Source organism: Ooceraea biroi, chromosome 5 (genome assembly GCF_003672135.1).
Source record: "Ooceraea biroi isolate clonal line C1 chromosome 5, Obir_v5.4, whole genome shotgun sequence".
Taxonomy (NCBI): Eukaryota; Metazoa; Arthropoda; class Insecta; order Hymenoptera; family Formicidae; genus Ooceraea; species Ooceraea biroi.
The window spans coordinates 5,177,469-5,204,268 of NC_039510.1; the positions used below are offsets into that span (position 1 = coordinate 5,177,469).

At 44.6% G+C, this 26,800-nt stretch overlaps 3 protein-coding genes across 3 annotated transcripts; all 3 read left to right on the plus strand.

Annotated features, from left to right (window-relative positions):
• Window positions 1-929: 929 nt before the first annotated feature.
• Window positions 930-2,771, plus strand: LOC105287590 (adenylate cyclase, terminal-differentiation specific; the record flags this gene model as incomplete). Its single annotated transcript, XM_026969599.1, has 2 exons — window positions 930-1,035; window positions 1,320-2,771. Coding segments are annotated over 2 exons (942 nt in total), but the record flags the coding sequence as incomplete, so codon positions are not given.
• Window positions 2,772-5,778: 3,007 nt separating this feature from the next.
• LOC105287776 (bromodomain-containing protein DDB_G0280777) lies at window positions 5,779-9,859 on the plus strand. Its single transcript, XM_026969890.1, has 5 exons — window positions 5,779-5,790; window positions 8,144-8,273; window positions 8,581-8,778; window positions 8,919-9,186; window positions 9,292-9,859. Exons 1-5 carry the CDS (start codon window positions 5,779-5,781, stop codon window positions 9,857-9,859), a joined length of 1,176 nt encoding a protein of 391 aa, XP_026825691.1.
• Window positions 9,860-14,762: 4,903 nt separating this feature from the next.
• LOC113561984 (mediator of RNA polymerase II transcription subunit 15-like) lies at window positions 14,763-17,085 on the plus strand. The gene is made up of 3 exons (XM_026969731.1): window positions 14,763-14,774; window positions 15,783-15,828; window positions 16,066-17,085. Exons 1-3 carry the CDS (start codon window positions 14,763-14,765, stop codon window positions 16,554-16,556), a joined length of 549 nt encoding a protein of 182 aa, XP_026825532.1. The 3' UTR covers window positions 16,557-17,085.
• The last annotated feature ends 9,715 nt before the right edge of the window (window positions 17,086-26,800 follow it).

The window sequence follows — 26,800 nt, forward strand, 5'->3', positions numbered from 1 at the left end:
ATATTTTCAAAGAATGATTAAAGATATCAGCGCAACATTAAAACGTTGCAACACAGAAATCAGAAGTCATTATGCTGTCATTATGCATTATGTTGAATCGGAAAAGGAGGGTAAAACCCGTGTCGTGGGGATCGAAAATCCTCTGATCCCTCGCGGGATCGTTCCCCATGAGAGCAGTTTTACAATGGTGTTACGCCAGAGGGACGCATTCTTGCAACGAGTGATAATGTATCCTCGCGGGGAAGGAGGAAGAAGAGAAGGTGGAGGAAGAGGAGGAGGGGCCTTTGCCGTAGTTCGCTCGTTACCGTGGCGGAATTACTTCTAAAAGTAGGTAGCCACCATAGCCGCGCGCTGCCAATTACGCCGGGGCGACCACGACTATATAGAAGAGCCACGCCGACCCCGCCGGCTGATTTCAGCGAGTAAACCCGACGCGACCATCTCCGCACGCAGCCATGAGAGTAGTAGTGAGTGACCGGGACACTTCAATTCCTTCTCGATTTGTCGTCTACGTCGCGTTCATAATTCGATATAGTGACGAATAGTTTTTTCGCGGAGATATTCCTTCGGTATAGAGTTTCACAAGTTGTGTGATCTTCCGGCGATGTGTGATTAAGGACTGAGAGCAGACGGTGTTAATTTGATGTTGTTCCAATCTATGATTAGTTTTAACATTGATTTTGTCTGATGACAGTTTGCAACTTTTTCAATGTCATTGTTAAACCGGAAGAATACGTTTTCATCTCGCTGTTAATTCTAAATAATTTCCTCGATTGTTGTTCATCAGAATGGAATATTTCTGCCTTTCGCGAACGACTTTTTGATATTAGATCTCAATTGGTCTGAAATTTCAATTTTAAAGATCAGTCAGTTTGACATCGATTATTGCACATTATTAATGATAATGTTGACGGTAACTTGCAATTCGCTTGCAGATCCTTTTTGCCGCAGTGGTGTCGACCGCCTGGGCGGAAACGAAGAACATCGAGCGGCCTGTTCGCGCGCCGCAAGGTCAGATCAGATACGATACTGACGGTGAGTACGCAGATATCCGTTACCTTCATGAACGCCGTTGAAGACGCGGTTCAGTAATTGTTCTCTGCCCGTACCTTGGCCCCGATCAGCGATTAATCGTTATTCTCCATTATCGCGGTGCACGCAACAATTTTCCGATTTTCCCATCCCAGATTTGTGAGACAATTCCTTTGTCATCCCCCTTCGCGGGGAACCGAGGTCGCGGCCGTTGCGCAAGCATCATCGAGCATTTGCACGCGATTATTAGATGAGCTGGTGGTAATGAAGCGGTTTCTATGTTGCAGCTACCAGGGCCGACTGGAAGTATCTTACGCCGCAGGAACAATGGCGATCACGAGTAGTGGGCAACATTCAACGGATCCAACGCGCCGAGAGTGGTCACCGTCAACGACAGAACCAGCGTGCTGTGCCGCATCAGCAACAGCAACAACAACAGCAGCTACAGCGCGTGCAGTCGCCCCAGCCGGTTCAGCAGGCCCAACAACAAGTCCCAGGCCCACAATACTATTCATATAAACCGTACACGGCGGTGCCGAGCCACATCAAGGAGCTGATCCAGTCAGCCTATCAACCGCAGCCGCCCTACATCGATCCCTCATCCTTCCTGTACTCAAGCTACGTCGCGCCGCAACAGTACGAGCAGCAGCAACCAGCATCGGCCGCGTCTGAGTTGCCGCAAGCTGCCTACCAGAAGCCATCAGCGAGGTACCAATCGATCGACCCACGAAGAGTGCAGTCCAGACGGGAGTACAGCGACAGGAGAGTCGAGCGTCAGGATAGAGTCTACGGGGACGAGTACGCGCAGCAACAACAGCAACAGGAGCAGCAACAGGTGCCGATTGGCACCATGCCGGAACCTCCCCTGCCCACGTTGTATCTGGACAGAAACATGCCCTCGGCGATCAAGCAGCTGCTGCAATACCAGGCGCAAATTCCGTACGACGTGACCGCGAATCGCATCCAGTACACGCCGAAGAACGTTTTCATCCCGAGGCCCTTGGCGGACGACGCGAAAGGCCCGTACTATTACCGCAGTAAGGTGTACTACCCGAACGAGGGCGGCGAGGAGGCGGACTACCCACAGGACCATAAGCCAGTGGACGAGCAGCAACGTCACTGACCGCGATCCAGCCTGTAATGGCGATTCACGAGTAGATTTAGTAGCCCTATTTTTGATAAGTCTCACGACGAGGGACGACTGGTTCACTCCAAGACTCGCTCCGAGCTTGAACCCCCGGCCCGTTTCTTCACCCTCGGCTTCCCAGCTTCCGGGCTCCGACAAGACAAGCGCTCTACGCGCCTTAAATTATTGCTTGTTACACCTCGATGACGTGTGCCTTGCGCTGCTTCACTCCGTGTTATCTGACACGTCTGCTTCTGTTGGTGCTTTGAAAAACAATCGATAGAAAATAATTACTCGAACTGTAATTCAGATAAAATTGTTATTTTGTTGCAAAAGCGAAAAAGCTTGTGATGGAAGAAAGCAAATCGAGCAGAAAGTTAAAAATTGAAAATTGTTTCATCGAAATTTGTTACAGGAAATTTAGACACATAATTGTGACGGTAAGAGGATATTCGCGCCCGCAAAACTTCCTCTCTTGATTTTCTGCTCGATTTTCATTTCGCCGAGTCGCCCGACCAGTTTTTCGTATGTCAAATAGAACGACTAAACATACGGTGTAGCGCAAGGAATGTAAGTGTTTTTTTTATGAAATAAATTGTTTCCGCTTCTGGCATCACGGAAGTCATTCACCTCGTGCGATCCTTGTGCTTTTATTATTTCAGCTCGCAGAACTCCCGCTCGTAAGAAGGTGCGTTGGCGAAAATCCGATAAACTCGAAGCTGTCTCGTAGGTTTATTCCTTTCAGGAAGTGCGCGACGCGTGGTTTAGCTAATTACACATGAAGATAACTACCGCTGAGATCCCACGTTATTAGGAGCAAGTGGAAAGTTGGACGATTTTTAGCTTTCTATCGAATAAAGATATCTGATCGACCCGCGATATTAGAAAGTGATCGTCTCGCTTCGCGCGGAGCAGATTCGCGAGAGGAGCGCACGTTGTGCGCGGGATACGAATTTCGCGCGGGATAGAAAGTGAATCGGCAGCGTGATATAACAGGTCCCTTATCAGATCGAGTCGCATAAATTACGGAAACTGCTCCACCGCGACAAACGTCGTGAACGTCGAGAGAAAGAAGTACGCGCGACACCTCGCAGCGCGGCGTGACTTTAACGGATTCATTAACGGGTTCTATGCGGTTTTCATTAGAAAGGTATCGGCTGGGATTTATCGTCGGGGATAATTCGATGCACGGCATTAGAGATCCAATCGAGCGGATCTCATTGTTGGTGCATAATGATACGGGTGCCTCGCGCGAAAAAGCGTGTCGCTCGGTCGTGCCTGTTTTGCATTTCGCGTGGAAGCGGCCGTGCCTCTTTTGGATTTCACGTAGAAGTGGACGTACTTCCAAAGCGAAGACAGCATTTCTCCGGGCGAGGAAGACTGACCGATCCACTTTCGTGGCCTTCGTGCATCGGCGCGCCGTCCAAGACGGTATCGTGCAATTGCAAACGTGGCTCGCGCTCATTTCGCCCGATACAACGGCGAACTTTCATTTTTACTCGTTTACCATGGCGCTTGCACGGATAGATAATTTGCCAGGGGCACGCCCTTTGGGTTCACCGGTCTTGCTTCTTGGGATCGAGAAAAATCCTGAAAAATTACAGATGCAGTTGTAATCTTGCTCGGTAATTCATGATAAATTTGTATTGTTACGGTAATTGTTTCATTAAATTTTTCTGGTAAAGAAAATTGGAAAACTCGATAACTTCTGATTGGAGACATGTATAGAGTACAAAGGAATAAGATACATGCGTCTCATAAATTAGCTATAATCTTGGTTTGCAACTGACTGAAATTAATGTTCCCAGCCATCTATCAATTATTTTCGCTCTTTTCTTTTTCCGAATGCAATCATCTGAAACGCGAACGTATGAAATTATGCAGTCTGCTCGCGAATCATCCCATGCTTCACCTTTTGTTCATTGAGCATCATTTCCTATATTGAGCCGTATCACAGAAATTATTTTCACATGCCGATGCAAGGCTTAGAAATTATAATCTATAATTTCACGGGAGATCGGCGATCTATCTGCGACGTGTAACGCGACACACAGTTTAACTTTCTACAGTAAACTGACGTAACTGGTGTCTCTGCTTGCGAGCAAGAGCGACTTTGCCAAGCCGAGTAACCGAATAAAGAAGAGAAGTGCTCGCTCCCACACGCACGTCCGCGTATCTGAAACAGAAATCTGCTTGCAGCGGATAACAACAATAAGGATCTACGATTTTAATGATCCAGAAAGAGAGAGCATCGAAGATCCGTTATCTCGAATCTGCGAGTAAAAATAGATACTTGCCTGCAATGCCTGGCACATGCGGAACCGAGAATGTGGCGCTAAGAATAATATCGCTACAACGAAATCGGAGCAATGTAACAGCTTTATCAAGAATCAATCTCCGTAATTACACTTTTGTAGCCGCCACCTGCGGCGGCCGCTCGATACACGATACCTCGATAAACGAGAGAGAACTTCTCAAGTTTTCCGCTTTCGCTTTCCTCTGAGAGATGCACTCTCTCCGCGCGGTACCAATCCGCATTGTTCCCAGCAGTTCGATGCGAGCAGCAAACGGAGTTTGCAGCGTGCTGTTGCGTAACTAACGAGAGACGACGATCGAATCCAATGTCGGCAATTAATCGCGGATGTGCGCGGTCTCCGCATCGTAACCTTTGAGTGGCGATCGCCTGGGAAAATGCTCGGCGTTGCGTCGCGCATTCCACCGCAGCTGCAACGTCGTTTTCCATCGGTGCGCCCAGGACTTTTTACCATTGTAATGCACCGTGGAGGAGATGAATGTTTCACGGAGAACCTTTTCTCGCGTGAAGAGGATCGAGGTAATCGAACCTCAAGTTGAAATTTTGTAGAGTTTATACTTGTATAAAATTAAAATAGATTGTCGTACCGTTGAAATGGAATAAGTTACGCGTACGCGGATCATTTTCAAGGATTTATTTAAAGATTTATTCAAGGATTTATTTATTTTCCGTTGTTCGATTCGGAAATATTTGTTGTTTTGTCCATGCCTTGATCCTTTATCGTTATACTGAAAAATCAAATTGTGATTGGTCAATAAAATAAAACGCACACTACAGGAACTATTTTTGTTTTACTGTTATTCAGTCGATTCCACGAAACAATTACAAGTAAAATTGTGCATCTCACGTATAATAAGAACAGATACATGAAAAATCTATTTAACAGAAGTGACAATAGGTTCTAAAATAAATATTCACAAAATGCACAAGAATTAAAGTTAGCATTTTTAAATACAGAGCTTTATTAATATAATAAACAATATAATTGCAAAACAAAAATTTGCAAAAATGGATTTTACGAAATTTTGTCTCCTGATTAATGTAAGATTCTCATGTTACTTAAGAAGTCATTTCCCTCAACATGTCTCGCGTTTCTCTGGGAAAAGAGCACCGAGTGCACGTCGAAGCACGATATAGACCGGCCGGCACCGCCGACAAAGTGCAGGCTGGAGGTGGCTCTCGCGCCGAGTCACATCCCCGTCGTCGAAAGGCCCCTTTTACGTGGCCGCCTATAAAGTTGTTCTGGTGACCGCGCGCCCGCCTCAGAAACACTCCACCCTCGAACGAATCGACCAGCTTTCTCGCCATGAAATTGCACGTAAGTACGATTTCGCCGTCTCATGCTTTTTTTCGCCCATTAATTAAGAACCACTGCGATCAGCTTGAGAAAAAAAAAGACAATGGAACGCGCGTACGGATACTTTCCGGAAGTCGCCATTTCCCATCGGGCGATCGGTCGCGATGCGATCGCGTGCGCTTAATTGTTTAATTTACGAGCCGGATACGAGAGGCAGTTCGATTAATTATGCGACGATTCGATTAACGGAAGCCGGCCAGATATGTCACGTTGCTGCGCGCTAATTTTATGTGAAATCTTTTCTCCCTTAATCGCCGATTAATTATTGTGAAACGCGTTGATAACACATTATGTGGATCGTGTATGCAGGTGTACGCAGGTGCGTTTCGCGATGATCATCTGGACGCATCGAAAGCTAGGAAATATGCGGAACGATGTTCCAAACGGCGAAATCCCGCTTGATCATAAACGCAAATTGCACTTCTTCATTGCACACTTCCGTTTTTCTATCGTGATGGCTTAATATTCTGAGTTTCATAGAATTACGAATCTTGAAGTGAAATTATAAATCATTAAATGAAATTGCATCGATCGCTTCAGTAAAATTTCATTACTTAGAAATTAAATCTGGCGGCATATGTGTGATCTTCGCAGATCAATGTCCAGTTGACATAATTTACGAAGCCTTCAGTCATCGTTTAATTATTTATTTATTACTTTTATGCCATGAGCGTGTCCAGCAGAATTGAATATTTTCTTGTACGGTTTTATTCGCAAGGCTCGAAAACGGGAAATCGCTCGTTTGTTTACCGGTCCTCGGCTTTCCGTCGAAAGGTAACGAGGTAACGCGCCCAAGAAAGGGAAATGATGAATGTCGTGCGCTTAATTGCATCGTCGAGTGTCGCAAAGAGAACGACGATTCGACGGAATGTCGCTTAATTGCGGTCACTGGCCGGGAGTGCGTTTTGCGAGCCAATTAGCAGTCGCGGATACGAGCGATCAGGATTTCGCAATCTCATCGCAAGCTCTTGTGATCGAAACACCGACGTGGAAAGTGGCAGTATGCTTCATCGATCCGCTTCGTTGGTTCCCTGATATATCGTCTGCAAAAGCCGAGCCGTAATTAGGTATCAGACATACACATAAAGATGTAACTGTATGGAAATTAATTTAATTATATAATTAGAGCGTGTTAAACATTAATTTATATATCTTCCATTTTACATTTTTAGACAATTAAATTATTTTATTTCCTAATAATGCCTGTCCTTAATTACTGCTCGTTTCCCATGATTATTCATATTCATATTTTGCTCTTAAATTAATGTTACAATTGCATCTCGATTTTCCATTTGACTGTGCTATTTGCTATTTCATCATCCCATTTAACCGAGAAAACTCGCGGAGACCCCAATAACTAGCATGCGTGTCGCGATTCGCGTCTCGCAAAATGTCGGGGTTCCGCGTTCTGCGACTAAGACTCGCGCGGAATTCGTCCGCGAGCGTGTAATAATTTCGGAACGATAATTCGCCGCGACGGCGACTTGGACATTGCTAAGCCGAGTCTAGACCGAGACTTTTTTTCCCGAATAATCGCACCGGGCGTGTCTGGCTGATTAATTTATATTTCACTTTCTATAACGAGCGACGCCGGGTGCGTAACGCTGGTTCGCGTTGCCAGTTTGCGGTCCGCGCGCTTTACTCCATTTCCCTTCCACCTGCCTTTTTCTTGTCCCACAGCACAGATCGCTGTTAAACGGCGAACGCGTGCCGCAAACCTCTCTTTTCCCCGATTACCGTGACTACCGGCCGATTAAAGATTCATGTGCTCGCGGACTTTCCCTTCCAGCTTCCCGCGGTGCCAGGTTGCTCGCAATACTTGCACTTCCATATGCCTGAATGCGGTACGCGCCCGTATCTGCCCAAGGCAGATTCAGGTTTTAGTGCCAGTATCTGTGCGTTAGATAACTATCTGCAATCGCTCGGTTATGAAATACGCGCTTAATACTGACAGCAAGGTGGATGCGTAATTTACATCATGCGCTGATATCGTTTTATTCTGGCAATCAATCGGATTGATACAGTAATAAGGAGAAACGTGCTTCATCAAGTATTTAATTATAGTAATTAATACAATTATAGGGATCGTCGATATACATAATTAATGAATGGTTTGCATTTTGCACCTTTGTCGAAGATTAATTTATTCCTCTTTTACGCATACAATTGTTACGTATGTGTGAGAATTACGTTCCATGGGGTAATGCCGTATAGATCACGGTGCACCGCCCCGCACGTATTTCATTACCACGTATCGTAATGCGACTCGCGTGTACTGAGAAACTTCGTCAAGTCGTAAATTGAATGCTTGTAGGTTTTATTGCTGACGGCGCTTCCCATGTGCCTGGCTCAATTCTCAATCCAGGGGCCTAGCGACGGGCACCGGCGGGCCCAGGGTCTTAAGTTCAGCGCGGAGAAAGGAATCGAGTATACAGAGGCGAGCGGTAAGCACTCAGATAAACGATCGACAGAATGCGACACGCAGAGTTCAAAAGCACCGAAACAATCTACACCTGTCTCTCTCTGTCTGCCGGATTGTTTGCTTTCAAAACAAAAAAAGATTCGATCTTCACAATCGAGCAAGAAATAACTTTGGCAATTTTTTGCATTGATATCTTTATAATTTTCAAATCGTAGTAACATTAAATTGTGTTTAAAATACATCGTCGCGACGATGTATTTTACATAGTTGCATTTTTCATTACAATTCCTTAATATCTAGCTATTTATGTGATATAATTTGATTTTTAGAGGGAGGCGGACAAGGAGATTTCAGCATCCAAGGCGCGACCGATGGCAACAGCAATTTCCAGATTCAAGGTGCTACGGACGGTCACTCAAACTTCCAGATTCAGGGTCCCTCGGATGGCGGTGCGGCCACCTATATACAGGGAGCGTATGATGCTAATCAGGGCAACGGAAAGGCACTCGAGTACAACGATCCCAGCGGTATCGTGTCATCTATCTCGAGCTTCATCGTGTTGTTTCCTGCATGCTGAATTAACACGACGCGTTAATTAATGAATGCATAGCATAATCGTTATTATTTGAATTGACATAAGACAATTAACGTGAACATGCTTTAAAAGGTTACAGGGTAAATTGGAGATCGTACGAGCGCCAGGCGCGTCCGCAAGCGCAGGTGGAGCAGCAATACGCAGCGCAAGCGCCGGTACCGCAGGCACGACACCGAGCGCGTCAACCGCAGCCGCGACCGCGACCGCAACCGCAGCAACAGCAGGTTGCGGAACCTACACCTAATTACAAGCCCTACAACAATGCGCCGTCACAGATCCAACAACTGCTTCAATTTCAACAGCAGATTCCATACATCAATGTGATCCCGGAACAATACAGGTACCAAAGTGATCCGAAGAAGGATGCGGATTAACGCAAGGCGTTTTCCAGAGATTTTCCACATTTATCGATTAATATGTCTCTAATCGTTCGATTAATTCACAGATTCGACGCTGAGGCCGCGATCCAAGAGCAGGCCAAGCAGGTCCACGAGCACTACCGCCAACTGGCGCAGCAACCAGCTCGTTCACCTGCTCCGGAACCCGCGCCCGCGCCCGCGCCTGAACGGCGTCAGAAGTCGCGTGGCCACTCCAGGAGCAGACGCGAGGCGAATCCGCAGAAACAGCAGGCACAACTGCAGTACCGCACGACACAGGCGCCGGCGGAACCACAGCCGCACTACTCGCCGAACTTGCCGTCGCACCTGCAAGAGCTTCTCAAGTATCAATCGCAGATACCGTACAACATCTTCGCCAATCAGGTCGCATATCGCGGCCCGGACAAGCCGTACGTCCCCCAGCCCGTGCAGCCGCCGCAGCAGCAACAGCAATTGCAGCAACAGCCTCAGTTGCAGCAGGCTCAGTATCAGGGCCAGGGCGGAGCTTTTGAAGCTCAGGCGAGTGCGTACACGCAAGCTCGCGTGGCCGGCTACCCGGACCAGCAACTGGGCTACAATCAGCAACAACAGCAGGCCGGCGCGGGCGTGCGGCCCGTCACCGAGAATCAGTACTGATTGGCTTCGCATTGTGATCTTAGAGCGAGTCCTGATTCTGGCAGGGTCGAGATCTTGCAATTCGCGATGAGACAAATCAGCTCGATTTAATTGTGTGATTATTGAAGATAGATTGTTTTCAAATGATGCTGAAGTGAATAAATGGAATCGTTTGCGTTCTGAGGATTTTGTAACATGTACTTATTAATGGAAATTTACAAACGAGAGTCCTGTAAGTAAGCGATTGAAACTGTAAATTTGAAACTTTAAATTGTTTTTGCAGTTTCTGAACTTCTTGGCCCTGCTAGGGTTAAGATGAAACGAGGAAATGATCTTTAATTTGATGATATTTAATGCGATGTTTGTTATGCGATATATTATGGACCTACATGTCTTTTTAAATAATATATGCGATCTAAGTATCTTAGTCACCGCAGGTTTGAGAGTTTAATGTTACATAAGCTAATATATCTATTTTTAAGTTTATCGGAGCTTGAAATGTTTTTGATATTTTACTTCCTTCACTTTTTAATTAATGCGAAAGAAAGAATTTTGTACATTTAAATCGCGTTTCACAGCGGCACTTCGTTGAGTCCGCGCTCGAGAAAGTACACTCTTACTATGTGCGAGCGGAAGTTTCGACATGTCGAGACCAAGATAGAGCGCGAGTGCCGTTCGAGCATCAATCGTTCGTTTTTTTCTTGATGTTTTTTGTGTAATGGAAGGAAACGGCAAAGTCAAAGTCGTTGCACTCAACGTTGCACATGAATGCATCGAAGTGCTCGTACGAGAATGAATGCAAAACGTATACCATGTACCGTAAGAGTTTGTTTTATAGTTTTTTTTAAACTTGTACATTTTCGAATAAAAATATTTGCGAATGTATTCTTCCAACGTATTGGGTCATTAAGTATGAAACTTTACAAATGTAAAAGCGCCATCTTTAACATTTGTTATCTCAAATTTGGCGCCAGACGTCAGTATCAGGTTAGGTTAGTGTGATAGATGTATGTTCGCTCTTCAAACGTCATATTTGTTTGTTCAAATATCTTCATTAGTTTTATTGGTGGATTCTTTTTTATAGAACTATGGAAAAGTCCAAAATTCGCGTGATTTATGAATATGAGTTCCGCCGTGGAACCACAGTGTCGGAGACAGCTCGTAATATCAACGCTGTATTTGGTGAAGGTTCAACTACTAAAGCAACGGTGGGCAATTGGTTCAAAAACTTCAGAGATGGAGATTTCAGCCTCGCTAATGAGCCACGTGGAAGACCAAAGACGAAGGTGGATAATGATCACTTGAGAGCCGTAGTAGAGTCCGATCCATCTCAAAGTACACGTGAATTGGCATCGATATTCAATGTTTCTATACCCACCATATTGTTCATTTAGCTGCAATTGGTAAGATAAAGAAGTTGGACAAATGGGTCCCGCACAAATTGACCGATGCGCAGCAGGCGCAACGTCTAGAGGCTTCCCTTTCTTTGCTTTCCCGACACAAAAATGAATCTTTTTTTAATCGAATTGTGACCTGCGATGAAAAGTGGATACTCTACGACAATCGTAAACGCTCACATCAGTGGTTGAACGCTGATAAACCACCGAGACATCACGCGAAACCCAACATTACACAGAAGAAGCTTATGGTGACTGTTTGGTGGTCCAGGTCAGGTGTTATCTACTACAATTTTATGAAACCTGGTACATCGATAACGGCTGAAGTATATTGCAAGCAACTGGACGAAATGATGCAACAACTTGCTATTAAACAACCGAAATTGGTCAATCGGTCAATGCCAATCCTGTTGCATGATAATGCTCGACCGCACACTGCACGACTGACCGTGGCAAAGCTACAAGAGTTGGAATTGGAAACTCTCCGTCATCCACCATATTCACCAGATCTATCACCTACCGACTATCACTTCTTCCGGAATTTGGACAACTTGTTGGTGGGAAAATTCTTCAATTCTCAACAGGCAGTCGAAACAGCCTTCCGCGACTTCATCGATTCCCGTACTCCTGGCTTCTATAGTAGAGGCATAAACCAACTACCACTAAAATGGCAGAAGTGTGTAGATAACATGGGCGCATACTTCGATTGAAAATAAATCATGTCCATGTGCCAAAAAATGCAAAAGTTTATGTTCTATTTGTAAAGTTTCATACTTAATGACCCAATATTTGTCTTTTGTAGATACTAATCCATTATAATTATCTATGTACATACTAATATATTATAATTATCAATACAGGAAACGAAGGATAAAAGGATATATTTGCTGATAAATGTTAATTATCATCATCAAAATAACAAGTTATTATCATCATATTATACAGTTAACTTAAACGACTATTTAAGTACATCTTTGAAATTAATTTATAATTTAAATTCTGTTACTAATTTTCACACATGGAAGTTTTATTATATCTGAAAATTCAATTTTTAATTTGATGTTCAATGTCAAATAATTCTGTAATTTCTTCTCGTATTCTCACTGAGAAAAGACCAAGAGAGCCGACATCTCACGTATTATAATTTCAAACGGGACTTTTCGAGTCATTAGCTGCACCTAGTCGGATTTAATTGTGGTCAAATTTATTATGCGCTTGATCAAGAATAGACTCGCTAAATATAGTTAAATAGCGTTATGTAGCGTGCTTATCGGCGCTGGAGCGAATTCGGAATGTTGAAAGTGGAATGCAGAATTCCTTACGCAATCGTGGCGCATAAACGTATGTATGTCGATAGAATCGCAGTAAATGAAAATCGCGAGCGAGGGTCATTCCCATGTGCAGAATCACAGTCGATCAAATTCCTTTGGATATCAGATATAAAATTTTATCGGATATTGTGTAGCAGCATTCTTTCTTTTATTCTTCTTATTTTTTTTATTCTTCAATATTTCATAAAAACATTGCGCACGAAACATTTTTTGGATACCACGAGTTAAACTTCTATCAAACAATCTGCTGTTTGAAATTATCTATTGCTTACTGAATAAAGTGTTAATTAATTTCTTGCACGTCAATTGATAACATTAGGTGAATGATTTATTTATGTACGTCCGTAAACCTTTGCAACTGTTAAAGAAAAAAATTGCTCGTCCTATGCGATTATTGTTAATCTCTACTTAATTATTAAACACATCACTTTATTAATTAAAATCACTTTATTAAATAAAGTATTACATTCTAATATAAAGGAATATACCGCGATGCCGTTATACTGCACTCAGTTGCAGCGATGCACTTAAACGGTGCTCGATTTACAAGTATAGCGAATACGGAAGCGGTGCGCGCATGCATGGATTTTCTGCATTGGTGCCGACTCCATCGTTACGTGACTGGATACGGTGTATACCCTTTCCTACGGGGCCGATATCTATTAGCGTGCACCTCCGTTCATTCGTCGGATACGTGGAATGCCACATTTCTATCGCGAATGCCGAGTCAACCATTATGTTGCGCTTATGATCGCAAGGTTCCCCGGACACCGCAAGTCTGTAAATCTTCTGAAGTTCTCTGCACTTACAATATAGCTTGAGAAGTACCACGAAGCATGACTTACGATCGTGTTTCTCTTCTCTCTCCAAAGGCACGATACGTTGCTGTAGTTATTAGGGATAATTAATTGCGAAATGGAAGAGCGCGAGCTGAAGCTGTGGAAATTAAAACGTGGTGAGTATTTTCAATGAACTTTATTTAATTTATACGATGGGTAAGAAAAAGTTAATTGCGTCAGCGTAGTTTGAGCACGGGAATTAGTGGAGCGAATAGTGAGATTGATATACACAAAAAGGTATATACGCTGTACACAGTCGTAAAAAGAATTTACAACTTTCACGCGAAAATGACATAATATGCGGTGACGTTTAATGCGTTCGGCGTAATCGACGAACTCGATAAGCTCAACGCAAGAGCTATATCCGAATTATAAAATTTGACGCATGGTCGTGGGGAAATGGCAGAGAAAAGGGACACGGTCGAACCAGTTTCACGTAATGATATCGCCGTAATCTACGATGCAACGCGGAATTATATAATGCGCGCGATACTAAATACTAAATCCCATATGGGAAGAAATGGAATTATTGTATTATCATGCGACTTTGTGATTTGCAAGTGGATATTTTCGTTCCGTTCCTGATGTCTCGGTACTACTATACGACTTGCATTCACAGTCAGCGATTTAATTGCTTCCGTCCATAGACTTACTATGTCTATGCTTCCGTCTCGAAAATCTTATTAAGTCAGTCTTGCTTTTGTTGTTCCGTTATTAGATCGCAAATGACGCAAGATTCACAACATTCGAAAAGAGACGTGACTAGTTGCTGCATACGTAACGAAATCTACATAATTAATTCTTTAAGAAAAATATACAAGTATTATATAAATTAATAAACTTAAAGTATATCGCACGTTAATAAGACAGTATCAGTATTAAGATCTCTAGTATCAATTTCGATTAATTGTTCCAATCAATTAGATAAGATGATAACCCGATACTATACTACGATTTATCACTCATTTGTTATGTAACTTCATTTTTTTAAATTTCGATTAATTTTTCAGTTTTAAATCATGCCAAGCATTTAAATTTCACGCTCCTCCGTGTTGTCCGAAATACCTCGAAGGAGACCAACGCACGTGCGGTCGCTATGACTTTTCTAGAGTACCACGTTGCCGATCACTTCCTGGCTCGCCGCAAGTGCGAGGCGCGTTGGTTCGTTGCGTCGGGTTACGTGACGACGGGCGGGGAACCCGCCACACGCGAAGAGAAAAATCGCTCAAAACCCGACCAACCGTGAAAGCCTGGTGGTGGCCGACGACGCGGTTCGCTCTGGGCCCCATATAGAAGTGCATCGCGACGCGGCCGCCAGTTTTGTTCCGCCGCCCTCCGAATATCATCGTTCAGCATCATGAAATTCCTCGTAAGTCTTCGGAGCCCTTATCGACCTGCTGATCACCTTCCTAAGATCCGCCGCGATGGGAGAAAGTGCGCGATTAGCCACTCCGCGGATTCAGCCGATGTCCGAGTGCTCTCGTTTGCTTTCCAATCCTGCGCCGATCGTAAAAACCGTTACAGACTCTATTCCGTAATCGCGTAATCTGCACAAGAAAAAAGACAAGAAAGAATTACCGCGATCGCTCGGTAATCGCGAAGTGCAAAATCGCACGTGCTCCAAGTAGCTCCTCGCTTCCGGACGCAAAAACCAGTAAGAATCGAATCGCTCACGTTCACGTTCGCTATTTCCTTCTTTTTCCTGCGGAGGCGCGAATATTGCTCGATACGTTACATTACCATAGAAGTAAAAGTAAAACACGGATAGATAAATCTTAAATTTATCTCATATTAATTTTTCTAATTCAGGCGCGAAAATATTTCTTGGACAGTTCCTTGCGAGCGAGTTCTCTGCATTTATTGTGAGTCCTGTTGCGTTACGTTCGATCCGGAGAAAGTCATTATTATACTTCACGCTGATGGTCTAAAATTGCACGCCGCAACGGCTGTTAACATGAATTTGTGAAAAATATTACCACGAGATCTCAACAATGTCTCTATTCCTTAATTCGTCAGGCATTGTTATGCGAAATCGTTGAAGGCGATCACCACGCTTGGAAAACGCCGTTTTTTCAGTACGAATCAGGCTTGATCGCGAAAATGATTCACCAGCTGGTTATCGAGCACGATCAATTTGTTTTTCTTGATACACATCACGGCGTCGATGCATTGATAATCAATGCTGGCCATATTTGCGTGAAATAATATTCAGCTTTCTCAGGATAACGGCTTTCGCAACGTTACACGCGGATTGTACGAAAAATAGCGCGATTTCTCCCAACTTTCTTTGTTCACGTGAGAAAAGCGCATTCTTTTCTACGAAAACCATATCATCGTGCTGCACGAGATTAAGCCCGCTTTTCTTATCATGTTACAGTTCTTGATACTCGTCGTAGCGCCAGTGCTTGGGACGGAATTCTACAGTGAGTAACAAATTTAACGGACCCGTCACTTTCTCCAAGAAAAATTCAAGAATAATTGCTTATTTCAGGAATACTTATTATATTCCTATAACATAATTATTCTTCATAATTATAATGACGTAATCTACATAATTATTCCACAAAGCAGTGAGAAATTATTCTTGAATTATTGACGGAAATTATCAGCAGGTTTTCGCCAAGTAGCTATATCATTAACCTGATCTCAATTATTTTCAGATCGTGAGCGGAGGCAGGCGCACGCACAGCAGCCGAATTATCAGGCTTACAACCAGGCGCCGGCCGCAATTAAGCAGATATTGGCGGCGCAGCAGGCACGCGACCCGATCGTTCATCTTCCGCCGCAACCGGTGCCGAATCTATCACCATCCAACCCCATCCAGCCGCAACACCTGAAACAGGCCGACATACCGAACGGCTATCGGCCGCAAGTACAGATAGGCCAGCCACCAGCACAGCCAACCTACAAGCAGATCCCCGTGAGACCAGCTCAGTACAATCCTCCAGCGGGTGCGCAACAACCGCAACAACAACAGTACAATCCGCAGTACCGCACGAATTACGCGCCGCAACTGCAACCGCAACAGCAAGCGGCGGCTGCCCAGCCGAATTATCAGTACTCGAAGAACCTGCCGCCGCAGCTCCAGCAGATCCTGCAGCTCCAGCAGAACCTGGCCAACACGATCCCGCAGGGCCAACATCAGGGATAATCGGCGAGTCCGATTATACTGCGCAACTAATACCGGTGTGTGTATCATGTATCGGTGATTGTCACCCTCGTGAGATCATCGATCGTAGCGTTGTTCATCTCATCCATCATCGCACTGTCATCAGATTTCCGCGGTCAGGGTGAATTAGAAATGTATCTCACGTGATTCTCATAAAAGGCGAGAGGTGTCAATGACGCTATTCGCTTTGCTATGTTTTTTGTTTACTAATGTGACTCGTAGGCTGAATTAGGTCGAATTGAAGCTAACAGTTGCAAGAACGGAAACCGAGTTGCTTGTAACACGTAAAATCAATTTGCGCGAAGTAGTCACATATCTCTGCGTCTTTCATATTAGCGACTCTTCTGAATTCGTGTCACGCTTCCGTACTCATTTCACACCATTTCACAGTTGTCTCATGTAATTGCACCGGATATCTTCACGTCTTCATCTATAAATCATAGGATCACGTATTGTACGAGAAATGTGGATGGGGAAAAGATTTCTATGAATAAATCTCGTTCAATTTCCTTTTAAGGACTCAGAAATGTCTCCGTGAGTGCATGCGTGCGTGCGTGCGGTTAATGTATGCGATAAATCGTCGCGTTAATCGCGCGATCCTTCCATTAGACTAAATCCGACAGAGAACGTATCTCTCCAATCGACAAATGCAGTTGTGGAGCGGCATAGCTCGGCCGAGAAATCCGGGGGTATCATCGCACCGATGGTTCCGCACAAGGGGCGTATCTGCGCGTCACCACTCCGCCAGGACAGACAGGAGAGAGAGAGAGAGAGAGAGAGAGAGAGGAGACCTCTCCCTCTTATGCGCGTTGCAACCCCCATCCTCCATCCTTTTTCCTTGACGGCCCGCACGAACGGAGCGCGATCTTCACCTCGCGCGCCCCGGCGAGGCGCACACGCACCGCAGTCACGCCACCCCGTCCTGCACCCTCGTTCCCTTCGCCGTCGATTCTTACCTCCGTGCTTACGTCCCGTGAATGCGCGTCCCCCTCGCCGACAAACAGGGAAGAGGATTAGCGAGTCCATTAAAGTCGCGGACTCTATTATCCGGAGGGCACGGCCACGGTGACATCAACCGCCCGGCATTGGCGTAGATCCCTTTGCGAATTGAACGTTGTTTTTTTTCACCCCAGGGGCAGCAGTAAAATGTACCTCCGTGGCGAAAATCATTCCGCTGTTCTTACTGTTTCGACCTCGGAACTGAATCTTTCTATCTCTCCGGTTTGTATTATCGTCTGTTGTAGATAACAGTATAATATAATAATTACCTGGAACGAACGATAATTATTTATATGTGTGTATTTTCTTCTACAAGATCTTTCTTTCTGCAAGGCACATTTTATTGATGAACTTCGTTCGGTTCAGTTCAACAATTAGTTCCACATTATTATTGCCACATACTTGCATTTATTTTTCTGGCAAAAGCGCAATGAATCAGGATTTGACGCTAGAACCGACGACGGCCGGCGAATTGTTGGCGAATTCCATGCGCGCAGGGAAAGGTCCACGAGAAAAAATCGACGCCACTGCAGCGGCGGGAGGGAGGGAGGGGGTCATAGAGGCAAATTACAAAGGGAGGATTACCGGCAGCTGGGCTACCAGAGCAACCATCTCTTTTCCAACTCTCGCAAGCGGGCCATCCATGTCGTTCGAGAGCTCTTTGTCCTTCGACGCATTGGTAACATAATTATCGGAGTTATAGCAAGCCAAAACCCAAGCCGCATCTGAAAGGGGTAACGTGCGTGACGGGTGGTTAGGCTGCGTGCACCACGTGTACGTACGTGCGCGCACGTGGTACGTGTTCGCACCCGCGATTCGTCGACAAAGCTGCACAACCAAGTTTGACGACGCAAAACTCGAAGGGTGATCGCAAAGTATTCGCCAAAATACCAAAGATACTGAAACTAGAAACGTGTTGCTCCAGCTCGCGCGCAACTTGAATCGTCATCCGTAAACGTATTGCATGCTTGTATGTCAGTTTCTCTTAACTCACGCAGTTATATTCTAGCGACGATTTATTTCTATGATTATTATAATTAATAATTATAATAAAAGAGTAAAGAGGATAGATTATTAATAGAAAGTAGATAATTAATAAATTATTAACCTGCTAATACACTATTGTACTTTAACAGTTATAAGTATTAAGCGATTGCGATAAATCTTAATACCGAGGCAAAAATTCAAACAACGGGATCGAAACTTTTGCTGTGCTTTCTTGAAAGGAATTTTAACCGATGTTTAATATTCGCAAGAACGTTAGTACATAGCGCATCGGGAAAAAAGCGTGGCCGCGCGTGCTTCAACGGAGCCAGCCTGCGAAACGCGGTTGTGGAAAAAGTGCAATGCCTAGCAATTCATTCGTGAATGTCGACTGTAGCAAGATTTTCTTTGGCTTAGCTTTTGTACGACTAATCATCAGGCTAATGCGATATAGGTAAGTACCCATGTATCTCGGCTGGTTGAACCGCGCGTTTTTCGTCCGCGAATTTCGCAAGCACGCTATCACGTTTCCTTCGTCGAGGCAACGCGACGAAAGAGAGAGGAGGCTGGCTCTCGCGCAGAAATATGTTAGCCACATAAATTCACACGTGTAACACAATGCATACGGTGTCTCGAGTTTTCAACACTAAAATGATACTCAATTTCTCTTGAATTAACTGATCCTTGACGGCATCGTCGAGAAATTTAATACTCTTTAATACTCTTTGAATTATAGACAATTAAAAGTGCAGGAATTTTTGCGAGATAAATATTATATATACGCGTATAAATAACTAAATATATACGCGGATAAATAGCTCATGCTTTATTTAATATTAAATAAAACTAGAGAATTCTTTCATCTGAGAATTTTTATGTTAAAAACTTAATATTTGTAAAGGTGAGAAGAATTGGCGACACATAGTGTATTCGACACGTGCAAATTCCGACATACAAAACGCGATTAATATTATCTCGCTGTACATTAGACGTTTTATTGCAGTCCGCTGAACCGCACGCTCGCTCACGTGGAAGTCTTATGATCGTTCCGAAAGGGATCTCGCGAAAGGAGAATTCGATATTTTCGAGAGATAAGATAAACAGGATGCAATATTGCATCTGACTTTTATGTTCTTTAGAGTGCGAAACCTAATGCCAGCTCCATTTCTTATCTTTTTATCTTATCTTTACAACACTCGTAAAGCTATAATTATGCCAAAATGTTTCTAGAGATAGAAAATAAACTATTCAAATTATTTCTATTAAATTATAATAGATTGACATAGCATGGTAATAATAACATAATTTTGCATTGAGCATGGTTAAGATTAAGCTTATAATACAATATAATATTTCTTTATATTTTCAGGTCAAGAATTTTTACATCATAATTCAGCGTATTTTGATTTCCCTGCAATTAACATCGTTACGATTCAATGAGATTTTATCATTTTGTTTTCGTTTGACGTAAGTGACCCGTGATTTTTATGAAACTCATCAATTTGATCTCCGTCGTGTTCAGTGCCGCGCATTCATTTCCACGGCTCTTGAAATATCACGAACGGAGCAAACTCGCACAACAGCTTGACAGGACATAAAGAGCGTGTGAAACGGGTTGTGGTCTGCCGGAGTGATTCCAATAATTGCGCTTAATCCTTAGGGTGGCGGCACGCGGCCGGCAATCGTGGACGAGTCCCCGTCAACCCTCTCTCCTGCTCCCTGTCTCTTTCCATCTACCTCTCGACCACTATTACTGGCTCACTCCAGATTCCCTTCGGAAGTGTTGGCGATGATTATGACGGGATTTATTTCAATAACAGAGGCACGCCGCGATTTTTGTTTGTCATAAGCGACACGCTCGTCCCACGCGGAGTGCTTCACGTGTCATCAGCAACAGTCAAGCATATCGAACGCCAGACACATGAGGCATTTTTATACGACCAAGAGAACGCACGTATAAAAATATACTTGGTAAGTAGGGAAAGAAAGAAAACACGAAAACGTTTGCTTTCTCTATTCGAGACTTTTTAACATGTAAAAATTTGTAAATAAATTTAAGAATATAAGTGTGAGAGACAGAAAAGGAAAATGTACGTTTTCCAGTATCAATAGCCCTTCATACGACGTCGAGTTCTTATTTATCAAGAGATAAATTCTACGGACGGTTGACTCGACATTGATCTACCAATTTCATTGAGTCGATGAGCGAGTCGACTGTCAGGCGGACAATGAATAGCGGAACGTTCGCGGGCGCGCAGGAGCGACGAGAGATTCTATTGGACCATCTTCGGTCTCCGCTGAAGCTACTGACCCTGTTTCAGGCCCGCGATACCCATTGTAAGGAGAAGCCAGACCGGAAAAATCCAGCATGGCCGACCGGTGGTAGCGGCCAATCGTTGCACTCCTGATGACAGCTGCACATCCCTCGGGAACTCGTTTACTTTGCGCGATCGTCCCTCTCTCCCTGTCGCTGGGACGCGGCAAAACCCGGGCCCTAACTTTCTGATTTTTGCCTTACGAAGTCAGCCATTGTGAAAGAGGCCCGAACATCAGGCGACGTGCGTGAACCTTCGTGTGGTCTTAAGTCGCATCGTCGTTGTCGTCCTCGCAGTTGGTCCCACAATTGTCTGTCGAACACACACGCGCTTTTTAGCGTCTTAAACGCGTACCGAATACTGGGGGGAATGATCCTTTGAGCACCGATGTCGCAACATAGGGAGGATATTTTCTGAAAAGGTGTCACGATCTCGCACGATCTCTCGTTATTGTCTGAGAGATAAAGATGTGCCAGCATAATTTTTCATTCTCCGAATCGTCAAAATGATGTTTTCATTACTGTGGAGCACTTTCGCGTGAAAACTAAAACTGTGTTTTAAATTATGTAAAGTTCGGTGAAATCCGACGAAGTCTGGCGAGGTTCAAGAAATTGTTGCGTTTCGACTTGACTGCTTGACTTGGGCATAAGAGGACACTGCGAAATAAGAATTATTGCGGTAGAATTTCATTTATAATATGGATTTCACGCGTAACGAGTAGCGACCTTAGGCTTCACGGTAGGTAGCTCGACCACCCGCGGTGAATTTTAATGCAGTTTTAACAAGCGACATGGTGGCACCTGTGGCAGACGATTAAACGATTACCGCTGCTTAAGTCTGTTCTTTCCCGAATTTCGTTTAAACTAACAAGGTATTTTCTACTTAATGTTTAATCTTCTTTTTCCCTTCTGATTGTTTATCTTGAAAACATTCCTCTTAACTGGATTATAATTAACGAAATAGTACACATCGTACACATAGCAACTTTTGCATGTAAATTTTAATTAATATAAATAAAAAACAACTATTATTTTAGAATGTGTTTCGCATTTCTTTGACCCGTCTTGATATCGTTAATGCAATTTGTTTTGATAATTACTTCCGCAAGGCGTGCTAAGTAATTATGACAGAATGTCGTGATTAGCATAGTAGACGTTAAAAATGTGAAACTATATAATACAACCAATCCAACCTGTTTATGCAGGAACAATATCTACCTACTTTGCACGCCGGTTACAGTTATATAAGTTGTTGCCACATATGATGACATAACACGTACTCGACACAGTTTAATTTTAGTCTCGATTGTATAACGCGAGCATGTATCACGTAAAAGTCGCCAATCCAATATCGATATCACATAATAATCACATAATAATAACATTATTACGTACAACAATAACATAATTAAAAATTAAATTTTTTACGACAAGAACACATTGTTCTCAGCTCATTCATCCGCTTCTTATTGCAGAATTGATGCGCTACCCGCGGGGCACACTCAGTGTACAGGGATTTCTACCAGCGTGCCGTTGTTTTGCCGGATCGCAACGTCGACGGGGGATGCTGGCAGCTGGGAAGGTTCCCGCGACTCCGGCACGGCTTTTCGCCGAGTCCGGCTCTCGCGCAATTCGGGGGTTGCGCTCGCTCGCGAACTCAGCCTCCGGATCCGCGCGCAATCTCGGCCCGGCGAGCGAATATTTGCACGTGCCGGGCGTCTCGCGTTAGGAATTTAATAAAGCGGGGGTTGCGCGCGCGAACTACCGCGAGTGCGTCGCTTTGCGCATTTTCAATGCACGCCGCTAGGAGACAACGACCACGACGACGATGACGACGACGAGGATGATGACAGTCTCACCCCTCAGCTCGTCTCCCCCATCGCGCCGGGGCCCACTTACTAGTCACCCTCTCTTTCGCCACTTCCCCTGCCCTCCCGTCGTCACTTCTGGGCGCAACCATCGCGCTCGCTCCTGTAAAATGCTATGCTCCCATTGTCGCATCCCGCCACCGAGATGCGTCCATTATGTCTACTTGGCTGATGGGAACAGATTATTGTTGGTCGCTGTCATTGAGGGGCTCATCACCGCGCCTGACACTGATGCCCGCGGAGGGTAGAGCGCCGGCATAGGCGCATGCTTATTGTCCGAATAAATTATATTGGGGGCACAAGCCGAGCCGAGCCGCCACCCCGTAAAAACGACGCGGGGTGCGCGCCCGATTTCGATCATCCACCTTTTTTCTGTTGTTCACGATTGGTACCGGCACAGAGCTAAATTAAAATAGTGATGTCATACATCGAAAGCTTCGATAATGAGATAATGATTTTTGTGAACATTTTTATGAACTTGGCAGACATCAATTTCGACGTTGAAAAGGTTACACACAAATATAGATATTAAGGTAATTATGCTTAATATTTATAATTAATATAATGTCAATATTTTTTAATTCTTAGAATATGATTTGAAGTGACGTTGAAACTCTCGATCAAAACCATGAAAAGCGTGGTTAAAATATCCTGAAAAATCTCGATTTTTCACTTTACGAGGATAAATAATAAATCAGTCTTCTTCAATGTGCATTTATTTATACTGTAAATAATATTATAAAATATAAATTTTAGGTTCACATGCAAAGACATCGCTGTGCCGAAAACTCAGGCAAACATCCCATTATGGTACAACGTGGATCCAGCATCACATGGCCGCTAATTGACTACAATGGCGGTAGCGTACGGAGCGCGTTTTCTATTTTGTTACCTCAAAACAAAGCCAACAATGGATGCACAAAGCAAATCGCGATCCGTGAGTGGTCACTCGAGGCGGTCTCCCCGATCTCTTCTTTCTCTCTTCCTCTGCTGTTCTCGTTGCTTCTGGCCATGGAGGATCGGCGACGAAATCGAGATTGTAACATATAGTCGAGTGCCCTTTGTAAGTACGAGCACCGGTCGCCACCGTGGGGTGCAATTACATCGTCGGCCTATTGTGCCCCTCGATCGCGTTTTGTTACTGTTACCACTGTTACTCCAGCGATACACACACCGTCCGGATCGGCGGAGGCGAGCAATGGGAGAGATCGGCGTTATTGTTTCCGGCATTGTTCCCCGGAATGAGCCGCGCTCGTTCACGGATTGTGCCGCGTGTTTTCGTCGCGGCACAAGGTGCTGGGGTCCGATACTCCACCGGTGGGAACCTACTCGAGCGCGCACACACGCTACCGCGCACCGAGCCACCCCTTCGGACTGGCCATGATCCCCAAGAAATCCCGCAAGTCCGTCGAGATCATGAAGACGATCGCGTGAAATTCCGAAGCAGCGTCGCGCTTTTAAAAGTCGCACAAATTTATGCGCGAGTTGTTTCAGCTCGCAAAATTCTTAATTAACAATTTTAATTCTGCTTTGCAATTTTACAGGAGTGCGGTAGAGTTTATAAGACGATGTTCCGAAAATCTGCAAAATTGGGAGTAGCAGAAGCTACTTGTGATATCGCTAGAAAATAGATAGATCAAGGATAGAATTGCGTCGGCGTCGTCGTGTCTGTGTTGGTATCGCGTGTGCATCGACGGGAACGGCTTTTATTTTAAGCGGAGGAATTTCACGGAGCACGGGGCTGCCTGTATGTGAGGTCGTACTAACAATGCCGGCACTCCGTTGTCGTCATTGTTGCAATCGTTGCCGCCGGAGTGGCTCGTCGTCGTTGAGAAGCCCCGGAATTATTATTCACTCGCCCGGAAACGTTACAGTGTTACTTGCTGAAGAGCGTTGGCCTCCTCGACTACGAGAGCCACGTCGTCGCTTTAGGGATGCGAGGAGAGCGAGCGGGGTGTACTCTCTCTCTTTCTCTCTTTCTGCCCTGTCTCCCTCGTTGGTGGCGAGAACACTTTGTGCGAGAAATGGTAACATACGGCGGCTCGAGGACTTTATTAAATCGAGATGTTAATTGGCCGCCGCGACGTATCGCTCCTCTCCATTTCTCTCGCGCCCCCTGGGGGTTGACGACGGGGGCCCGGTGATTTGTGTAACCGCGATGATCCTGCACTTTGATGAAATCTACCGATATCAAATCTGTGATGATGATTATCTACAAAAAGAATACGTACAAATTGATGACAGCTTCGTAACATTAATGAGAATGAAATCCAAATTTGAAATCTGCGAGGGAGATTAAAAGAAAAAGAGAGGTACCGTGCGATTGCAATCAACTTTGTTTTCAATGGTTTCGATTTGAATTTTTAAAAAACTCTCTTGAACACGAAGCTTTCGTTTCGATGATCAAAAACCATCGTACGAGAATAAAATAATGAAGAATATTGGCGAGTCGATTATTTGGCGCGCAGACATTACATTAAACAGTAGCCGCAACGCGTCCGAGCGAATGAGGCGGAATCCTCAAAGGAAGCACTCCAGCATTGTGCGTTGACAAATTACTCAGGTAAACAGTCCGTTTTGGCGCTACTGAAAGAAAATGCAGCAGTGTCTGTCCCATTCTTCCTGTGATCCACCGGATTTTTCCGAATGTATACGCATCGATGTAGAAAGGAATGCTATGCAAAATCTTGCCAAAGGGCAAAAATCAATCCCTCAACATCTCGGAATGTATTTCCGTCGTGCACGATGAAGAATACTGGATTGCAAGAAGCAATAAAAACGAAATCCTACTGAGAACAACGAATAATTATAGTTAGCTCAATCATAATTAAAAAAATCAAACAATCGCACGAATATCTTAAGGAATGACGTCGCCTTTGCGCGAATTAGTTGCGTTCTTTTTCTTTTAGCTGCGTCTTTTTTAACTGCGTTTCCAAACGTGCGAGGCCCTCGTGCGCGTAAAGTCTCGGCAGGCAAAGAGGGTGAGAATTAGGATGCGTATCGACATAAACATATTTAGGGAGAGCAGGAAGCACCGAGTGCCAGTAAGTGGCAACACATTCGAGTGTTCGCTCATGCGAGTGACGAGAGTCACTCAGCCACCTTGGTCGGCCTGAGCGACGTTCTCCATCCGTATCCCGCATCCCGCAGCTTCGTGAGAATATTTCTTTGCGCTTCTTGAGTACGTCGCAGCACAAGCGCAAATCGGCAAACTGCACCTTGGCTCTATATGCTATGTATAATAATTTCACGGTGCCAGAAACAAGTCAAAAAGATAAAAGAACAAAACAAACCTAATAAATTCTCGAAAACACCACACGCAGGCACAATTTCGCAAAAATCTTTAAATAATCCCGGTAATATGATTAAAGGCAGACTCAAAGAAGTTACGTCGAACGATACTATAGATGTTTCTCTTCGACATTGGAAAAATATCTTCGATTTTCGTGAAAAGCAGATCGAATTAGAATACGAAGGGATCGCGGGGAGGTCTGTTTGGCGATACAGAACGACGCAACAAAGCCGCATCTTGGGAAGAACCAGATCTAGGATCATCGTTAGAAATAACAGAGCGCTCGCATCTCTGGCAGGAGCGTGACGACCGTTGACAAAGACGCCCGACGTGGACTTTACGGGTTCTGTCGACTGGCGACTATTTGCCCGACTGGGTGATTACATGTTGGTCTACCAAAGAGTAAGAAACACATCTCAAAACGCGCTGACAGCGCGGTCGGTGCCCCGGGCGCGGGGCCCCTTTGTACCGCGATTACCGCTCAAATCACCATGAAATTCCCGCAAAATGCGAGGCATTGTGTCGATGCCGGACGGTCAGGTAACAATTTTGGATACCTCCACAATCTTTCCTCCTGCAAGCACAATGGAGCGGTCCAGCAGCAGCCGTCTTCACCTTCTTCGGCTACCGTCGAATTTTCGCATCCGAAAATGATTAGGTCGTCCTTAAGCGCCGTTTCATTCGACGACTACAGCGGTGACGTTTACACGAGCGCAGCTCTTTTCATGATGTCAAAATATTCCGTCACTGTCTCGTTTGCAGATAATTT

Coding starts and splice junctions, on each gene's coding strand:
- LOC105287776 (XM_026969890.1), top strand. Junction 8,274..8,580: donor CGAGTATACAGAGGCGAGCG/GTAAGCACTCAG, acceptor TTTGATTTTTAG/AGGGAGGCGGACAAGGAGAT. Junction 8,779..8,918: donor CGAGTACAACGATCCCAGCG/GTATCGTGTCAT, acceptor ATGCTTTAAAAG/GTTACAGGGTAAATTGGAGA.
- LOC113561984 (XM_026969731.1), top strand. Junction 15,829..16,065: donor GCTTGGGACGGAATTCTACA/GTGAGTAACAAA, acceptor AATTATTTTCAG/ATCGTGAGCGGAGGCAGGCG.